Here is a 20,570-nt window from a genome sequence, read left to right as displayed (position 1 = left end):
AAGGCAGATTATCCCGTATGCGTGCATTTCATATGGTGTCAAGGCGAATTCATATTATTTAATATTTCATTCGCTTAGTTTTTATTGCCTTTCGTGTTCCGATTAGATACCAAGTTCATCAATCTAAATGGGTCCAATCTGTATAGATGAACTACATTTTCCTTTCCCCGTCCAAATTTCAGTTTCTGTATACGACACACTACATAATTCAACCTAATAACACCTTATAAGGACCTCCCAGTATGCTCGCATTTTAGAGAAACTTTTTTTCTTTGCAGATTATAAAGGCGTACCAAGTTATCTTCGCTAAATCCTTAGTTCACAGCACAGTTAAATCGATTCCTCATCTTGTTACCCATTAACTCGATATGTTGCTTCACATAGTGGTGTAATTCACCACCGCCTTTGGTATTCTGTACACCTTGATCATTACTTACCTTTGTTTTACATAAGGAAACCTTCTCCCTGTAAGAACTACAAGAAATGCTCCTAATTTCTTTAACGTTAGTGCAAATTGGCCCTTAGCGTCTCCTACAATACACACTTGTTTATTTCAAGATTGTAACATATAATTATTTATTTTCTTCATCAGATAAAAGTGGCTTCGGTAAAAAAAATCCTTCAATATCTCTTTTCCCTTATCTTGTAAATGACTTCTGCAAGAGCCTGTGGGTGAATACCACTCTCTATTAATTGAATGCAAAATCCCAAAGCTGCCGCGCTGAGTCCAGTATTAAGTAATTCCGAAACGATGAATATATTATGTTTTATCATCTGAGATTCTTGCAGTTTGATGTATTTACTTTCTACGTCTTTTTCTTTCCTATAGCACCCCTCCATTAAAATTTGAGTTAATTCTTTTTTCATTTCAGGAATTTATACGAACTGACTCCAAACTAGGATTCCAATAATACTATCGATATTAGACATTGTTAAATGACTACTTTAGTACCCGAAACCTTAATTCCTAGGCTTTCCCTATACTTTCGAAAATACTCGGTGTATCGAATACTTTATCAACACCATAAGTAGATCATATACTTATATGTGAATTGTAAAATAAAATGAAATTCAGGTTTTCCATTTACAAAGTAATTGAAATATATATATATCTTACTCTTTGAGATTTTAACTACGGATTGGGAGTTAAGCACGAAAAAGTAGATAATTTACTTATATGTGAACGTATTGTAAAATATATTTATAATGCCATGTTAAATGAAATTCACGTTTTCGATTTACAAAGTATTTGACATATATATATCTTACTCTTTATGATTTTTGGTGTAATACTAAAGAGTGTAATACTATTTCAGAAGCGCCTACTTTTTATTTAAAATAATAAACTTCAAAATTTACATTCTTTCAGGTTTGACTGTTTTTTATGAACTTTTCCTCCAGGAAAAACAATTTTAATATATAATTTATTAGCTTAATATTATATTTACCCTATCCACTTTTACTTATCCCGTTTGTTTTAATATAAATTCAGGAAATATATATGAATCTCGACATTAACTTAAAAACGAACGGTTTTCGGTATATATTTCAGGTGCCTTATTTTTTGCAGTTCGGCGATGTTCAAGTGATTCACAAAAATTCTACATTCACGAAAATTTAACAGATTTCAAAAATTATCTTCACAATTTTCAACTTTTTAACCAGGGAAATAACTTGCATTAAAAATTTCCAAAATATTTCGATTATTGAGGTACCATAGACAAATTTTATAACATAGTGTAGGATTATTTCGTATGTAAATATGCGTAGGTTTAACTAGTGATATTTTTGTGTGTTTTGTAGCTATCATTTCCCAGGCTTCGTCTTTTTGCTTGAGCTTATTCGCGGGGTTGCTATCACAATTTGAATTTTTATCGTAACATATAAAACGAAACACAAAAAATACAATTGGAAAATTTACAATAAAAAATATTTTTAATATATTTTTTAGCTATGAAAGTGCTTGGTATTGCGAAGTATCTGAATTTTTACGGCATGTTTTAAGCTCTTTGATATTATATATAAATTAAATAATTTTGTATGTAACCATGTTACACACGAGAGCCTCAATTGTGGCCATTTGTTGAGAACCAGCTGAGAATAGTTCTACTTAGTGAACTGTACAATGGTTGTAATTTTATCTCGTTCAACCATGCAATATGCCCATGTTGGACCAACATTTAGAGCGTGTATACTTAGCTTATCGTTTCAAGTTGAAATAATCGATGTTTGTAATCGATGTTTGTATATGTGCTGCCAACTCACCGTAACTAGAGCACAGTTGGTCTGTTAGGTTTCTGAATAAAAAATTATATAGGCATGTTTTTACGACTAATTTTAGTTTTTTTCTTCATACACCTTGTGAGAGGTGTTATGTTCCATATTAAGCCTAATTTTCAAAAGTGTCTTAAGGAGGACATCCAGGCAAACCAATTGGTTAAAGGGGAATATGAAGTATCTAGTGTACCCGGACAAATAATTGATTACATCGTAAGTCAACCCGTTGTAGAAAAACTATAAAAATGTATATTCTAATGAAAATATTAACGTTAAAGGCTAGAGACACCAAGGGGCACATTTTGTCAAAGGGAGAACATATAACGAAAGGAAAGTTTACATTTATGTCGGAGGTGTACGATACATATGAGATTTGCTTTATATCAAAAGTTCCGCCACGTAAGATTACATGCAATATGCAGTATATGCAATATTCTTATCAAAAATATATTTGCAGATCAAAGGGGCATTGAACAGGAAGTCAGCCTTACTACCAAAAAGGGTGCGGAGACTAGGAATTATGAAGGCGTAAGTAAAGAGAACTACATAAGTATAATATTTAATACCTAAATTGAAAGCAAAGATTAGACAATTGTTCAGTTTAATGCTCAGGTGCCAAAGTAGGATAAAATATTCGATGTGCGTGTCAATGGACGCTTTTTGTGGTTGGCTTTGAAATGAGGACGCTTATAGTTTTTTAGTTATTTGTATAGAAATTTTGTAAATTTGTTAACTACGATGCCAATTTCTTATGAAGGTAAGCACTTATCCCAATTATTTTAATTCCATAAAAACTTTATATGATTTAAAACTGATGACATGTCTTTTTTAATGGAAAATATTTCATTAATATGTTCTGAAAATTTGGAATAAAAAATCGCGGCATAAAATAATAAACGGATAATTGTCTTTGTTTGACCCGTCAGTGTAGGGTATATTACCGGTCGTCTTCGTCTGGCTGATCTAAAGGTAGCCCCGGGAAGCATGATGTTTCGACAGGTTGGGTCCAGAGGGAGGGCTGTTAGATGAGGTTTTAAAGGGAATGTGAAAAGGTGGTTAGTGTCGTGCGGGGTGCCTTCACATGCCGGGCATATGTTTGGTATGTCGAGGTCAATTCTGGATAAGTAGGAGTTTAACCTGCTACAATATCCAGAACATTTCCATGGCAGCCGGTTCTACGTTATCGGAATGACTGGGGGTTTTCCCGAGCAAGGTCTACCGCCCTAGTAAACTAGTCCTGTCTAGTGAACAGTAAGAACTTTAATGTTATGTTTGTGTTGAAAATTAGGATTGGAAGGTATTGCAATATTTAAATTATTTGTGAAGCTGCAAGTTACCACGCCTATATTGCAACGAAGGACCCAATCGATATCAAGGAAAGCAAATGGATACTATTTGTAGGATACGATACAAATAATTTTGTGCTATGAATTTTGAAATATATAAGTAACAAATAGATTTAGAAATGAGGATATAAAGAACAAGGCAAATAGTTCTTCTCGGTTTGTCTTCAGTATCATATTGAGGTAGAACTTATGCTAAATCCATAATAGAGTGATAACTCTAGGTGTCTGCGGACCGGAAGTGCTGGAATGTCTTGATAAGTTAATATCTCAGGTCAGAACAATCAGGTACGGATCCTATGGATTCTAGGACACATAGGAATTATAGGGCATGTGAAACGAACTGGCAGATAAATTAGTCAGGAAATGAGCAATGGCATTTTTTGGCCATAGAAGGTTAACTTCTTTACTCTCATTTAAAATTAATGAGTACATTAACACTACAACTTAAACCATTTTAAAGATTGGAATTATTTGTTTTATTTATTTATTATAGGCAAGCATACAACAATGGGTTATGTTTACAATGATTGACTTTGAGAATAGTTTATATTAAGTCGTAGATAAAAGAATTAACAGCAAACAACAACAACAAAATTAAAATTATATAATAGCTAGTGGTAAAGACGTTGAGGTTGGAGAAAGTATTAAAAAGGAAAGAGAGATAATTATAATAGTAGTAGGAGCAGGGATTAATTTGAATAGATTCAAATAATGAGAAATCATTTGAGTACATTCAGAAATATTCGCCAAGGAAACGAAACAATTTATGTTTGAAGCACAAGCTCTCTTTTATACGTTTAATTTTTGGGGTAAGTTATTCCAAAGACGGTCAGAGATCACAAAGTATTGACGTTCATTTTAGAAACATCACCGAAGCTCCAACAGCATATTGTAGTTTGAATCATCATCTTACTAACCTCTAAATATACCCCAGTGGCACTTGCAGGTTTTATAGGAAGGAAGATGAAACAGCAAAACATGTGCTGGGATGCCCAGCACAGGTGTTTAAGCGATACAAATACGTGAGTAAACCTATTTAGTAGACGAGGAAATAAAACTCAATAAAATAGGACTAATACTAAAATACTAAATATTAACGGAATAGGGCTCGAATAAATACTCTGAATCCTTAAAGGGGGCCAATAAATCTTTCAGGTCGCAGTGGTAATATAATAACAATATGGTAATTCCTGAGTAGACGAAACCCTTTGTTTATTATCTTGCTCTCGCTTCTTTTCTACAAAAGAGTTGTATGTTTTTCTCGTAAGGTTTATGCCGTAGGGTTACCCTTGTACTTTCCATCGTATTACACTGCGCGCCATCGGCTGTACATAATTCTGCCTGTAAATCGTAAGCTCCATGTCTCAGCATTATCGGTTACCAGGTTTATCTGTATTTTATTGCTCCAACTTTTGTTTAGGTACTTATATCGCAGAAAATTACTCACGTTCGTGAAGTAAGCAAACGCTAATACCTTATAAAATTAAACATATTTTAGATTCAAGAAGCAGCAAAGCTTAAACCGATGGAAGTAGAGCTTAAGCGTCTAGAAGATTTATCAGACTCGATTGTACGAGATTTTGCTTTAATGCGCAAAAGGGAGGAGGAAATGAGAGACACAAACGGTAAGCAAAATATTTGTGTTATTGCTTCTTTTTACCTAACTTTAAGTCATATTTTACAGAGAAAACAAATAGCCGGGTACTATTTTTCAGTATCTTTAGTATGTGCTGCTTACTGGGTCTAGCTACATGGCAGGTTTTATATTTACGCAGATATTTTAAAGCTAAAAAGCTTATCGAATAATTAAAATGGAAATTATGCTTTCTTTGCGTATTTTTATTTAGATGAAATGTTATTTTCTTCCACGATTATCTGAATAACTTATTTCTAATAAAAGAAATCCTAACTTTTATCTATCAATTTATATAAACAAAATTATGCTGTTAAGGACATAGTCTTGATTGGCAGTGCTGCCAAGTACTCAAATGAATTCCTGGGCGCATCATCAATTCAAATAAACAAACAAAAATAAGACAAGCTACTTCTTTGTAAACATTCAGTGAATGACTTGGTAATATTGTGGTTTAAATAATTGAACTTTTAAATTAAACAAACTAATAAAAACGAAGTGATGCGTGTTAAATTTTGAAACCACGAATTATGAAAATACCTCTAAGAGCAGTATTTTTTTGCCGTTAACGTGCCAATAAAGTGTGTAATTTTTTGTGTTTGTGTTACTGTTGATAACAAGAAAAATAGGGTATGTTAACAACTTATTTTCCATAAAAGGAGATAAGGGATAATTTCAAACATTACTTCAAGCATTGTCGGACAGCCCGCAAAAGTTTTTCGAGTATTTCAAAATGAGCTCGAAAATATTTTGCAACAATAAAACTATCGCATCTGCTCGTTATCAATTTACGACCTTTTTTTTCATCAAAAATTCAAATTCAAATAAAATAAACAACATAAATTATACTTAACTAAATAAAAAACAGTCTTTATAAACTGGAAAATTAATTCATATTTGGTTTAAATAAAATTCAGTTCCATTACGTTTCGTAAATTCCTTGTCTGTACAATCAGATTAAGTTTATTCTATACAATCAGATTAAGTACAATCGAGGTATTTTTTAAAGAAATCTTATGTTCTTAAAACACCAGAGAGTGCTGGAATTTCCAATTTTTTTTTTGTTTTATTCAAACTGATTCTTTCTTTGACTTGTTGTAGCGATTGAGTGCGAAGGACAGCTGAAACCATTTGCTTCAAAAGAGGCAACGCTGCAGCTCCATCGCCATTTTTTTTTCGTAAAAATATGTTTCCAAAATATCTCAATACCAGTGTCATAAGTTAATTTTAAACTAGCGAACTTGATGCGACGTAATTCGCGCCATTCATCATAAACGTCGTGTAATTCTTAATTGATTAACCGACAGTGAGTGAAAGTTATTTTAATTTATTCGTTCAACTTACAATTCTTACACTTAAAATTGAGAATATGTCAACATTGACAACCAATAGTGAAGGTACTCAACCAACAACAACAACATTACACGTAATTTTTTTTTGCAATTTGTTTTTTTTTTCTGATATTCAAAACACGAAATCGCAAAATCAGCTGCTAGAATTGCTTCGTCCTGGTATTCCACACAATAAGCGTCAAAAGACTGATTGAACAAAATGCTAGCGCGTATTCTCAGAGGTCAAACTTAAATTCAAACATACATATATTTGGTTGAGATATGTCATACAGCTTTATAATTTATATTTAATTAAAATTGCGTTTCTTTTAAAATTATATAGACATTAGTAACATTCGATTTTATCCAACATTTTGTTTTAATGCAATCGCTCGCGTCATTTTTAATCATTCCCGAATATAAAGATTCCCGATTTCCACTGACAAATTTTTGATTGAGTCTTATAAATTGTGACTTAGGCTCCATCTTGCATCCTTCTCCCGAGTTATCTGAATCATTGGAAAGTATCATCTTTGATATGTGATGCAAACAGTCTGATACTTTTGCTTGTGGTTTCACAATACCTAAAAAAGAATAAATAATAATGTCTCTACCAATATTGAATGTATGATATCTACATGGGTATTATGGTCAGGTTATACATATTTTTTCCAGGATAAATTCATAGATTTATTACTGTTATATAATGTTTTGGTAAACGCATAATTATAAATACCTTGATTCGTTTTTAACTGGACGTTTAAGTACACCGGCTGTGATAGAAGATAAGAGATATAAATTAATAATACATATTAATATTAAAAAATCACAATACAAATATTCATTAAGGTGCATTAAATAAAAACAGGTAAAAAACTAACTTCATTTGACGAACTTATAAATGTGGGAGTTAACATTTGGGAGAAAATTGAGATATGTGGAAATTTTCGAAGTGATTTTATTTAAATGTATTTGATTGTATAGATTAAGAAATTTATTGCCAATTTATAATATATTAATCCTCAGCATACGGTACTACCCCTCAATAAATAAACTAAAAACAGCCAATTAAAAATATATAAATTTTTATTAATTCATTATCTTAATAAAAGCGGATAAACAATAATTTTGGCATTTCCATTTCGAGAATAAATGAACAATTTATCTGTGGTATCAAGTCTGGAGCAAGCTACATATATTTATATACAAGGTGAAGTCCAAATTAACAAGACTGGCGTCATGAACATTTTTTTAATGACGCCATCTTTTTAATGAGATAGTGCATTGGAAGTTACACGCGTAGCTGACTTTCAGTGAAACCTTGGTGACATTTGGTTCAGTGAAGCTAATATCAAATTTTGTTTTAAAATCGGTAAAATGTTTACCGAAACATTTCAATAGATGCACAAAAAAAAAAAAAAATATTGTCTATCGCATGCCAGAGTTCATGAGTGGTTTACACGTTTCGGAGATGGTTGTGAGGACATAAATGACAATAAACATACGGGCCGCCCAAAATCAGTAATCACCGAAAACTCCACCGATATTGTTCGTAAATTAATAAAAAAAATAACCGAAATTATCGTTCAAATTCATGGAATCGAAGTTGAATATCTCCAAAATATCGATTTATCGCATTTTAATTGATCATTTGGGCTTACGAAAGATCTGTGCACGTTTCATTCCGTACAATTTAACTGAGGACCAAAAATTGCTCAGAATTCATCATTCGAAAGACCTTATTATAGAGGCAAGAAATGACGAGAACTTCATTTACAACATTATAACTGGTGATGAATCGTGGTGTTTCCAACGTGAACCTGAAACTAAGCGTTAAAGCGCCGAATGGAAGGTCCCAGACAAGGCACCACCCAAAAAATCGCATTTGTAGAAAACAAAAATCAAGTCGATGCTCATTTGTTTTTACGATTCCTAGGGAATTGTCCACAAGGAGTTCGTGCCAACGGGCCAAACCGTCAATGCAATTTTCTATCTTGGCGTTTCGAAGCGTTTGTTACATCGCATTCGTCGATTTCGCTCTGAATACCGCAAAGGAGGAAACTGACGCTTATTGCATGATAATGCACCATCTCATCGATCCACTCTTGTGACTGATTTTTTGACTAGAAATCGCATTTTAACCATCAACGACTCGCCGTATTCGCTTGATATGGCTCCCTGTGACTTCTACCTATTCGGAAAATTGCATTTGGCTATGAGAGGAAAACGTTTTGCATCCGTAGAGGTCATCCAAAAGGCTTGTACCGACATCCTGATGGGCATTCCGGTAAATGACCTGAAACACCCTTTCGAAAAGTTTTAGATTGCACAAAACAGTGTATCGAGGCCAGAGGGGACTATTTTGAATAAAAAAACTTGAAGTTATCAGAACTAAGCTCCTGTTGTTTCTATTTTAGCTCAGTCTTGTTTATTTTGGACTTTACCTTGTATTTCAACTACTCAGTGAAAATTTTATACAGTGCTTAGTTAGCTAGTGATGGCGTGCGTCTTGATTTTGTTCAAGCCGACTCCGAGCGGCAGATATTTTTTACGAGGAGTTTTGTCATGGTAGAAATACATTCGGAGGTTTGCCATTGTCTGCCGAGGGGCGACCGCTATTAGAAAAAACTTTTTCTTCATTTTGGTGTTTCCCCGAGATTCGAACTTACGTTCTCTCTGAACTCTACTCAAGCTTAACAAAAAACTCGTACACGAAAGCTGCTTAATAGAATGAGACAAGTACGTGCATTACTACAATACAAAAACTGGAACTCTACTGAAGCCCGACCCTTCTTCCCGGCGAGTATGTCTAGCAAAAGTATAAAGAATTTTTCCAGATTTAGGATAGGATATACAATTTTTGCACACACATCTTCTCAATAGCCAAACAGATCCTTCTGCGGCAACAACAACTTTACAATAGGAATTTCTTGAGGATCTATATTTCGATCGCACCTGAAAAACTCGTCATGAAAATAGTACCTATTGCTAAATTGAAATGAAGGTTTTGTTTGTTATTTAATTAAGCCTTTTAGTTTTGCCGGAAAAATAATAGTCACAATTTAAAAGTGGAAAAAATAAAAACCATGCAGGATTTTTATAGGAGTGCTCCTGGACACCTCAAGAACATCGACAATTTTTGTCTACGATACAATTTGGCTTTCACTTTTTTATTTTTGAAAAATATGATAACAATTTGGTTCCCGGTTTTAGGGTTTAAGGGCCTGAAGAAATCGACCCGTGACGATGCACGAAGCCCAAAACTGATTGAGATTTAGAAATAATAAAATTATTGTGACAATTTAAAGAAAATGAGTATCAAAAATAAAACCAACGTCTTAATTTCAGGGCAGAATGAAATGTGTTGTTCAAAATAGAGAAGGAAGCGTTTAAGTCATTAGGAGCTTTTGAAGAGGTAATATTTTTTTAGTGTGAAGTGTCATCTTGACAACGAACATAAACTTTAAATTGTTTGATCGATACTTTGCGAGATATTGATCGTTATGGGCAAATATCGAGAAACGAATGGATTTCTTTTTCCCCAAACTAATATACTTATATAATATTTAAAGACAGGCGATTCTTCTGACACCAAAGAAACAACGAGTCCAAGCTCCTTATGAAAGTTCGCTGCATCCGTCGTGTTAATGCCTAATTGTTCGTTCATTTCTAATTTGTTCGTTAATTTTATATATTTCGTTAATTTAATTACCTTATGGTCGCCCATACAAACGTTGTCTCCAATAACGTTGTACGGATTATGTTCTTTAGAAGCCAATATCGTTTCTGGAATTTGAGGGCTCATTAAAATTCGATCACACCATGAAGGGCAGCGAGTTATCATGTATTCTGTTGGCAAGTGTGGTTCCTCCTTATAAGGATACGATGGTGGAAATGGAATGTCGTATTCGCATAATATACCTCTAAAAATATCCCAATCTCGATCGTATTTCTTTAACTGAAATGATATAGGTATATTAAAAGTATATTAATATAATATTACATTCGTTCAAGGATCCTTATTTGTTACAATAACAAATTTATTTAATTTTTGGAGTGTCCAAACTAAAACAAAACAATCAGAGAGTATTGTGAAGGTTGGATTAAAAATATGCTTTAAGGGGTTAGGGGTAGTCAGAATTTTCAAAAAATCGATTTTTTTTTTGCATTTTCTTAAAGTATAATGTTTTAAAAATATTGTGTAAAAATTTGAAGTGAATCCGACAAATACTTTTCAAGTTATTCAACAATTAACAAAGGGCGCTCGGCCGCTCCGGAGCCGATAGCAAAACTTTAAATGCGTTTTTCAAAACTATGTTTTTCAAACTGGTGAACACTGTAACATAAAAACCGCTACGTAGATTTCAATAAAATTTATACAGCTTTTGAAAAACATAAAAAACTTGTGCCTGATCGAAGGAATTTTTTTTTTTTCAAAAATTTCGATTTTTTTTTAACAATTAACTGTTGGTTTTTTCCCGAAAATCTGAAAAATATTTCCTGAGGCCGCCATTTTGTTCATTTTGAAAAAAAAAAGCTTCGATCAGGCACAAGATTATCTATTAATAAAACTAATTTTTCTTGTCCGATTGGTTTTAGATGAATCTGCAAGGACTTGTGATGTTCACCGCAAGGGACTTCTGGAGAAACGGGCTTCACACAAACAGCGATAACTTTTGCAATTATTAATTTTTTTTTTTGAAATTTTGGTGAAGTCAAGTTAAAACATGATGTTTTTATGCTATGTTTTTATTTTTGTTAAATAAATTAATTAAGTAGCAAAAAAAAATTCGTGAAAATCATCATTTTTTCGGGCCTCTGACTACCCCTAACCCCTTAATATCAAGGATAATAGATTACAAGGTTTGCCCATCCGAAGCAAAATTGGGCGAGTAACTTTGGCTGCCAGGTCATCGGGGATTCATTTCATACGTATACACACACTCGTCCAATCAATTATTGTTCAGAGAGCAACGAATAAAAATGAGCGGAGACCGTGTAGAGATTTTTCGCATATCACCAACACAATCTTAATTTTTTCGTAAACAAACCGCTATTATGACCCGGTTATGTCAGCCAATCAACTGATTCCTTCAAAATTTCTCAGATTTGGTTAGCGGCTGATGTTGCTCCCACCTCTAAAATCTTACAATTTTGTTTTTCTCCATAGCGGATGACTAAACCTGGTAATCTATATTCTTTGACCTTATTAGCACTGAAGTTTCACATAATGACACCTGAACTTGTTCGGGAATGCTTCACTGTTCTCGTTACCCGAAATACCAAACCCGTAATAGGAATCCTGAGTTATCAACGACTGAAAAGACACAGAATTCACAGGGCACTGGATGTATGGATGAAAAGTCCAATTTATACATCCTTCAGGAAGAGCGCGAAGTGATCTCCTAAACCTGGATAGACAGGGCTTAAGAATTAAACGGAACATTGCAGTCTTCGTTATCACATCAGGAAACTAAGACTTATAAAAAGAAGCGTCGTAATTTTTACGAATTTGGTGATGAAACGCCTGAACACATATTTTGTGAATATGCAGCTCCCGCAACGCGAAGGCCTACTCACCTAGTCGGGGTCACTCAAATAAATTGGTAATATCGAAAAAGCCTGAACAAGTGCTCAAATTCATTCAAAGCCTTCATTTATAGGCCCGCAGTCAAGTACACAAGACTACATCGGCTTTGGTAATCTGCAATAGTCAGTTGAGGCCGGTTCCCTGGTAAAAATTAATGTACATAAATAATACAACGAATATTTAAGGAAATTTAAGAAATGCATCCTAACGCTTTCCCCTTGTAGAGGCCTGGTTTGAATTAAGTTAATCATTTTAGGATATGTATCATTTTCGGTCTTAACTCATGCAAAGAAAAATAGGTGCACTCTGGTTGTGCTCATATTGAAATTTACACTTTACCCATTCTTCTTTAAATTTATTTTGATGCTTCACGTGATTAAATTCCTTCTTCCCGATAATTAAAACGTTTTCTCCGTCTTCATCGCGGTAGCAGATTTTAGCACTATTTACATTGCTGGTTGATACACGATGTTCCGTAAGATTTTTAGTCAATTCCTGAAAATATAAAATTATAAAATCTTTAGATCTGGCAAGGAAACTCAGCCAAAAGATCTGAAATAAGACAGAGGATGACTGGATCATTATCACAAAGGCTTTTTGATCAATGTAACAGACCAGACATACATAATCGGAAGGTAAGACTACGTTATTTTACAAGTAAACTTTGGCAAGAGGCCTGGCTTTGTTGATAGAACAGCATGGCTGGCAGAAGGGTTTAAAATCCGATCACCACGCATACAATTTCTTTACAGATGGATCCCAAATTACAGAAGGAGTTGGAGCGACTGTCTTATGCGCGCAGTTTGACTTTCAAAAGTCTTTCAGACTTCCTAATCATATATATATGTATGTATATATATATGAGACCCTTTTTGGGTGTTTTGCCGAGCTCCTCCTCTTATTTGTGGCGTGCGTCTTGATGTTGTTCCACAAATGGAGGGACCAACAGTTTCAAGCCGACTCCGAATGGCAGATATTTTTTATGAGGAGCTGTTTCATGGCAGAAATACACTCGGAGGTTTGCCATTGCCTGCCGAGGGGCGACCACTATTAAAAAAAAAAACTGTTTCTTCATTTTTGGTCCTTAACCGAGATTCGTATCTACGTTCTCTCTGAATTCCGAATGGTAGTCACGCACCAACCCATTCGGCTACGACGGGCTAATCACTGTAGTATATTTCAAGCTGAGATCTATGCTGTAACCAAACCCCTCGACACTCGCATAAACATCTTCATCGATAGTCAAGATAATGGCTTAATGACTAGCTCGGAGCGCGTGCAACACTGTAGATCTAAAATGGACGAGCTCTGCGAAAATAGTCAAGTCACAATTTACTGGGTACCAGGGCACAAGGAAATAAGGGAAATGTGAGAGTTGACGAGCTTGCTAAGGGTGAGTACATTGAACATATTATACATATATCCCTCACTCTCGGTTTTGAAGATGGAACTAGACGAGGAACTAACTCTAGAAGCACAGTCTATATGGGAAGTCTCGACCTTCCACAGGATTAACAAAATCATGCTACGGAAAACAACCAACGTTATTTTATCACTCCCAAGGAAGGAATGTAAAATATTGGTTGGAGTACTGACGTTGTCTCACTCCATATCACGCAGCTAAAATGAGATTGGTCCAGAAGGACGCGTGTATATTTTTCATCTCTGAAGAATATTGCTGACAAAAGTTTAAACTGTTTATTTAAAACTCGCCAAGTCATGTAACACGAATTATGTTTAACACGACTCCAACAGCACTGGCAACACTATGGACCCTTGTGGTCTATGTGAGATCTATTCAGATCAGCCAGATATAATATATGTACCTAAGCCAAGCTTGGATCTAGCAAAGGTCCGACTTAACTTCAAATCAAATATTAACTAAGTCGGTGAAAGACTAATAAATTAGTTGGAAAGCAGATCTCAGGATCTTAGAAAATTGCCACAATTTTGTTCGATTTGCAAAGGGCCTTTGAGAGTGGAGAATGAATAAGCTTAAACTAAATGTTTAAAATACTAAATGGATGAGAAAATTAAATGACTGGAATTCGAAGAATAAGGAAAACAGTACCAATGTTATGTGCAGTTAGTAGCATTTTGATGTACATACATACATATGTCTATATCTATCTCAGTACACGCGGGTATAAAAAATTCAAGCAGGTAAAGCTAACGACTTTATCTACCTTGGTAACACCTTCAGTATCGCATCTAAAGTTGAAATCGCCGAAAACAAAATATGGTACTGGCTCATTCACCTTGTCCGTAAGGAACCTAGAAGGATTAACGTTTTTATAAACTATTGCATTTTTATTTTGAAAATATTATTATATTCACAGTCACCTTTCTAATGTATGAATTAATGCTTGTCTCCTCCTCTGGGAGTAAACAGAGGGGTACTCCTCGCGTGCCTTTAAATTTGATGCGTCGTGAAATAAGTGTATATTTACGAACTCAACGACGGTGCCATTAATGTCCCAACGTGTTCTCATAAATCCTTTTCTCGACCATTTACACTGAAAGAACATGTAAACAATTTTAATACATGTGATTTATATGTTGATGTAGATATTAACTTACCTCAGGAAAAAGTTTGAGAGGAAATTTAGATTTCTCTTTTGTAGAAATGTTTTCTATATTGCCAAAGTAAATATTTTTCCCCGCAGGCTGTTCCCATGTGCCATTCGAGAAGTTCCATATCCGAATACTACTTAAATTTTTGTGAGCGAAATACAAACTTCCTAAAGCCTAACAAACTCTATGAATAAAAGTCATTAAAAATCGAACTAAATATTTACCGTAAAATTTTCTAAACTATTAAAGTTTTCATCCATGTATATTTGGACAGCCGAAAAATCTCGCATTGCAGCATCTTCACAAAGTAATTTGACAAATTCTTTAACTGAATTTGATGCTTTCTCGTAAGTTTTGCCGCCTACTTCTTGCATATGGAGAGCCACGAAATGCGGGCGTAACTCCTTAATTTTCAGCATAAACTCTTCAAGCCAAGGATGCAGTAATCCTAGGGGCTAAGGATTGTAAAGCATGTAAGATCAATATAATATTTTCCTTGTCGTATGAACTTAAATAAGAATTCTAGTCATGGCATTCAAAATTTAAATGTATCTTTAGAATTTTCAAGTTGAAAAATGCTTTATAAGAAAATCTAAAAAAGTTTCGGACATTCCCATTAGGGGTGTGTTTGTGTTGGAGCTGCGATAAAAGCGTAAAAGCACCATTTCAGTTTGAAGGTGAAGCAAATTAAAGCTCAAACGACGCTGAATAAATGTTGTTGCTGTATTCAAGTAAAAATTATCATTTTGTTAAAAATGCACAGGGAGATGCATAAAAAAAATGAGATTTATTTACACCTCTTATTGAAGAGAGAGAGAAATTCTGCGAGTCTCATAATCTGTACAAAACTTTTAGACTTCATCCTGTAAAATTCTCAGAATATATGCGAATGAAATCTAGACGTTTGATTCCATTTTATTAAAAAAAAGAGGTTGTCTGTAAAGTCGGTTTACTGACGATAGTTTAACGTGATAACGTCATAAGAAAATACTGATTGAATGGTTGCATTCTTCAAAAGAAAATTTTAATTTTATTTGTTTGATAGATATTTTGTATGGATATAGAGAATGAGGTAACATTAACATAACATAACATAACATAACATGCTGTTCAAGCAAGGTAACGACGCATGAGCAAGATAACGACGCATTTTTGGTGCGTGCAGCCGGGTACATAGAATTATAAGACGTTATCACGTCAAAAAATAATAATAACATTAAAACAACAGGTATTATTAACAAACTTGGTTTTATTTTAAATTCTTCAAGTAAATCAAATTAATAAAAATCAATAAGAAGGCATATGCAAATACAAATACGTGAATTTATATATGTACATATGCGCATATACATACACATATACGCTCACTTAAGTAGGAGAGAGCAAGATTCGAACGTTGCCGTTCGTTTGCTTTGTTTGCTTTGTCGTTCGTTCCGCGTTTTCGCTTGCAGTTCATTCAAGGTAACTGCAATGAGCAAGGTAACGACAAATGAGCAAGGTAACGGCAATGAGCAAGGTAACGACACATTTTTTCGTGCGTGCAGCCTGTTAAATCGAATTATACGACGTTATCACGTCAAAAATCGAGGAAAACTTCAAACTGTTCTTGGGGAGTGTCATTTGATCGTGAACTTTTGAATTTCATATAGCGGTGAAGCTAAAGTTACTTACATTCGTGCAATAAAATACATAGCACATGCCAAGGCGCATTTATTAAAGGTGATGATGGCACGAGACCAACAACAATGTTTTGACCTTAAGGAAGATTGCATTGACGAAATATGAAATTTATTGAATGGCCTAGAACATTCCATAATTTCAAATGCACAATAGCGGCGCTGTTTGCAAATGCGTAGTATTTACTCACATCTTCAAAGAGAGTTCCAACGTTGGCTGTAACCAAGAGTATATTGGATTTGTCGATGACTTGTATATTGGGCGATTCGGCAGAAGATTTCCTTTCCCCCATGTTAAGTCACTTGTAGAAAGGTTCGGGAGTAATTTAAGTATTTTATACACGCAGTATTTTTTCTTGTATTATATATCTGTAATAAAAATAAATATTAGATACGATTTAACTGTCGACAAAAAGATTTGTGTGTTCTTATTAACATGCCATGCAAATTTGTTTATTTTGTTATAAGAATTGGATATTTGAAGACGGGTGGGTAAGAAAAAGTTTTTTCTAATAGCTGTCGCCCATCGGCAGGCAATGGCAAGCCTCCGAGTGTATTTCTGCCAGGAAAAAGCTCCTCATATCTGCCGTTCGGAATCGGCTTGAAACTGTAGGCCCTTCAATTTGTGGAACAACATCAAGACGCACACCACAAATAAGAGAAGGAGCTCGGCCAAATACCCGAAAAGGGTGTACGCGCCAATTATATACATATATATCTAAAGCTTCTTAAGACCGCGTTACGACACAGGGCGGTTTATTAAAACACTCTAGTTATCTGATATTTCGTGAACAGAATTGCAATGTTGAGCTAGAATTTTACGACCTATTTTATTTACAAAAGTATTATACATATATTATGAAGTTTATTGTTTTATTTATATAAACGTGAATCTAAAAATACTCTACATACATTTGTTGACGTAAATATAATATTCTTTAGTTTGTTTCGCAGGCATCAGACTAGAAAATACATTATCTTTTTTTCTCAAAGTTATTTCGAGAGCCCATCTTCTTCTAAAACACATACAAAACTTTGCAGTATAAAACAACGATATCCGCTTATGTACCTTCTGTATCGTTCATCAATAACCGCTGCTGATAGCTTAGACAGATCGTACTTTAAAATTTATTTGTTAGACACTTCAAATTACCATTTTGATAAGTAAATTTCATTTACCATATTATTATATCCGAAATATGTTATAAAAAAAATCGCTTTTCGATAAATTTCAATATGGCGAAATTATGCTTAATGTTTACGTTTGGGGAAATGTTGAAAATCTACTTTTTAATAAAAAAAAAGAATTAATGAGACAATGAACAAATAAGGAAGCACCAAGAAAACATATTTTTTTGGACCAGCCTAATGTACATATGTACATATACAAACACAATTTCCCAATCTTGCGTTCTCTATTGTACATACTCGTACGACATACATACATACATATGTAAGTACAAAATGCACCTACCCGTTGCATTTGTAACGCCCACAACTTTATTAATTTAATGCATATAAATCAACTCTTCACTTCGTCAGTGGTCCTTGCTATTATCCGAATTGCATACTTTTCGGCTATTTGAAAAGTACAAAAGTTCTTGCAAACTCAAATGCAAGCCAGAATTGCCCCCGACTTCAATTAGCAGTGGCATTACTACTAGGTCTTAATTTCTTTAAATTATTACCATCTAATGCTTGTCCGAACTTTCGCAACCAAAGTATGCCCAAAATAAATAAGCTATTATATTACTTCCAATTAAAAAATGTATAGCATTTTGATATCGTTTATCTAAAATGCCCCTACACAAAACTCTCAAATTATTGCACAATATCTATCACTACTAGGGACAATTCGACACATGTACATACGATTATATACTCGATATGTTTCCTTCAATACCGAATACTTTTCGCATCTGTACTTTTAAACCAAATACTAAGTGTCCAAATATTTCGAGTACAGCACAGCCTAACAATTACTAACATTTTTCTGAAAAGTTATTTACCAAGTAGCAACATGTACCCATATCGGTATTTCATATATTCCTCCCTACCTCGCAAAATTCATTTACATGCAAGTAGTATCGGTTAGAGCACAAATAAGAGAACTCTAGAGAAACTAATTTACCTGATTTTTTGATATGTTTCACGGCTGAATGAAAATACTTACATACACACATACATATGTATGTACGAGTACGTGGCTGTATAGCGCATCAAAAAAACCCAAACTCTTGTTCCTCAAAGAGCACAGATCAAAACCAATGAGTTTTTGGAGACATTTTGTGCAGTAATGAATCAAAGTTGGCGTTCACCGAGTAGCAAGATTCCCTTTATGGTACACACAAAATTCTACGTATGTATATACCGTTCTCTGTATATACTATATATAGCATGGCGGTGATAATGTTATCATACAGGCATCTTTTTTCTAACGTGGCGTAGGCCAAATTTATAAAACAGGAACCCTTATGGACCAGCATCTTCCGTGTTTCCTATTTTTTACAGTTTTAAAAATGGATTTGAATTTGTATTAAATTTTACGCTAAAAATGGATTCAATGGGGCGATGACCTTAGAAATATTGCGAAACTATTTCGGTAACGATACTCTTAAGAAAACAGCCTTATGCGAATGGCATGAACGCTTCAGAAGAGATCGTGAGTCCATCGGGGATGACGAACGTAGTGGCCAGTCTGTTTATCAAAAACTTATTAAAACATCAATAACCATCAGAGAACTGGCAGAGGACTTAAAAATTGCTTATGGATCCGTTCTGAGCATTATAGTTTATGATTTGGCGTGTTTATGCAAAGTTGGTCCAAATGGTTCTGAGTTTCATGTAAAAAAGGGGCTGCGTTAATATCGCCAAAGACATGATTTCCAAGGCTGAATTCGACCAAACATTAATCAAACGCAACATAACTGAAGACGAGACGTGATATGAGTACGACACGCAATCCGGACATCAGGCGAGTGAGTGAAGAGCTCCGAAGGAACGAAGACCAAAAAACTACGAAGTTTTCAGTCATAAAAGAAAGCGATGTTCACAGCTTTATGGATTACAACGGTATTGTACACCACAAATTTTTCCCTGAATGTCAGACAATTCGCCAAAAAAGAAAGGGTATGTGGGAAAACAACTCGTGAATTTTACACCCTCGCACAGTTCCATCACTATCAGTAAATTTTTGACCAAGAACGGAACGAACACCTTTCAATAACCATCGAATTCACCTGATATGCCTCCCTGCAATTTTTATTCTGTTTGATCGAGTTAAAAATAACTACCGGGAATGTGTACGGCGGCCGCCGTAGCCGAATAGGTTGGTGCGTGACTACCATTCGGAATTCACAGAGAGAACGGAGGTTCGAATCTCGGTGAAACACCAAAATTAAAAGAAAAACATTTTTCTAATAGCGGTCGCCCCTCGGCAGGCAATGGCAAACCTCCGAGTGTATTTCTGCCATGAAAAAGCTCCTCATAAAAATATCAGCCGTTCGGAGCCGGCTTAAAACTGTAGGTCCCTCCATTTGTGGAAGAACATCAAAACGAACACCACAAATAGGAGGAGGAGCTCGGCCAAACACCCAAAAAGGGTGTACGCGCCAATTATATATATATATATATAACGTGTTTTAAGAGCTGAAAATAAATTATGGTAAAATTGAAGACGGCCCTGATGGCTATATCGAAAATAGAATTCCAGAAATGTTTCGAGAGTTGGATTAAACTCTGGCATAAGTGCATTGCAGTTGGCGGTGAGTACTTTGAAGGCGATAATATCACTTTTAAGGAATAAACTTGTATTTTGAATTTCCTGCATATATTCCGGGAACAACTTTTTGATCAAGGAAGCAATTAACTATTAACAATGTCCCAGCGCTACGAGCAATATGAAAAAATATTGCCTCTATTGTCATTAAAGACTAACTTAACTAATTTTTTTGCATTATAAATTACAAGGCATTTCGGTTTCGACCGTTAAGTTACTGACAACCGTATACCGGTATAGTTAATTTTAGTAATTCGATTCAGCTTTTTATTACAATATAAGTGCGAAATTTTTATACGATTAGAAGTTTTAAATTAATGGTGTGAAAATTTATTTAACACTATGTAGATAATTTTACCAAAGGT

The 20,570-nt window shown here is 34.4% G+C and overlaps 2 protein-coding genes across 6 annotated transcripts; one reads left to right on the top strand and one right to left on the bottom strand.

Annotated features, from left to right (window-relative positions):
- The first annotated feature begins 2,240 nt into the window (after window positions 1-2,240).
- LOC129250123 (transmembrane emp24 domain-containing protein bai) lies at window positions 2,241-5,538 on the top strand. Its single transcript, XM_054889770.1, has 5 exons — window positions 2,241-2,490; window positions 2,556-2,676; window positions 2,735-2,805; window positions 5,122-5,248; window positions 5,308-5,538. Exons 1-5 carry the CDS (start codon window positions 2,320-2,322, stop codon window positions 5,427-5,429), a joined length of 612 nt encoding a protein of 203 aa, XP_054745745.1. The 5' UTR covers window positions 2,241-2,319; the 3' UTR covers window positions 5,430-5,538.
- Window positions 5,539-6,868: 1,330 nt separating this feature from the next.
- On the bottom strand, window positions 6,869-18,253 carry LOC129250102 (inositol polyphosphate-5-phosphatase A). Of its 5 annotated transcripts, none has more exons than XM_054889752.1 (10): window positions 17,902-18,253; window positions 16,619-16,796; window positions 14,976-15,206; window positions 14,758-14,925; window positions 14,521-14,693; window positions 14,364-14,451; window positions 12,517-12,672; window positions 10,300-10,545; window positions 7,324-7,360; window positions 6,869-7,171 (listed from the first exon to the last, which is right to left on the bottom strand). In XM_054889752.1, exons 2-10 carry the CDS (start codon window positions 16,718-16,720, stop codon window positions 6,900-6,902), a joined length of 1,473 nt encoding a protein of 490 aa, XP_054745727.1. In that variant the 5' UTR covers window positions 16,721-16,796; window positions 17,902-18,253; the 3' UTR covers window positions 6,869-6,899. The 5 variants fall into 5 exon arrangements, with proteins under 5 accessions (XP_054745727.1, XP_054745719.1, XP_054745731.1 ...); XM_054889744.1 differs by having other exon boundaries at window positions 18,116-18,253; XM_054889756.1 differs by lacking the exon at window positions 17,902-18,253 and adding an exon at window positions 17,497-17,580.
- Between the last annotated feature and the right edge of the window lie 2,317 nt (window positions 18,254-20,570).

Source organism: Anastrepha obliqua, chromosome 1, assembly GCF_027943255.1.
Source record: "Anastrepha obliqua isolate idAnaObli1 chromosome 1, idAnaObli1_1.0, whole genome shotgun sequence".
Taxonomy (NCBI): domain Eukaryota; kingdom Metazoa; phylum Arthropoda; class Insecta; order Diptera; family Tephritidae; genus Anastrepha; species Anastrepha obliqua.
The sequence above is the reverse complement of the archived record's forward strand: the minus strand, read 5'-3'. Positions and strand labels throughout refer to the sequence as shown.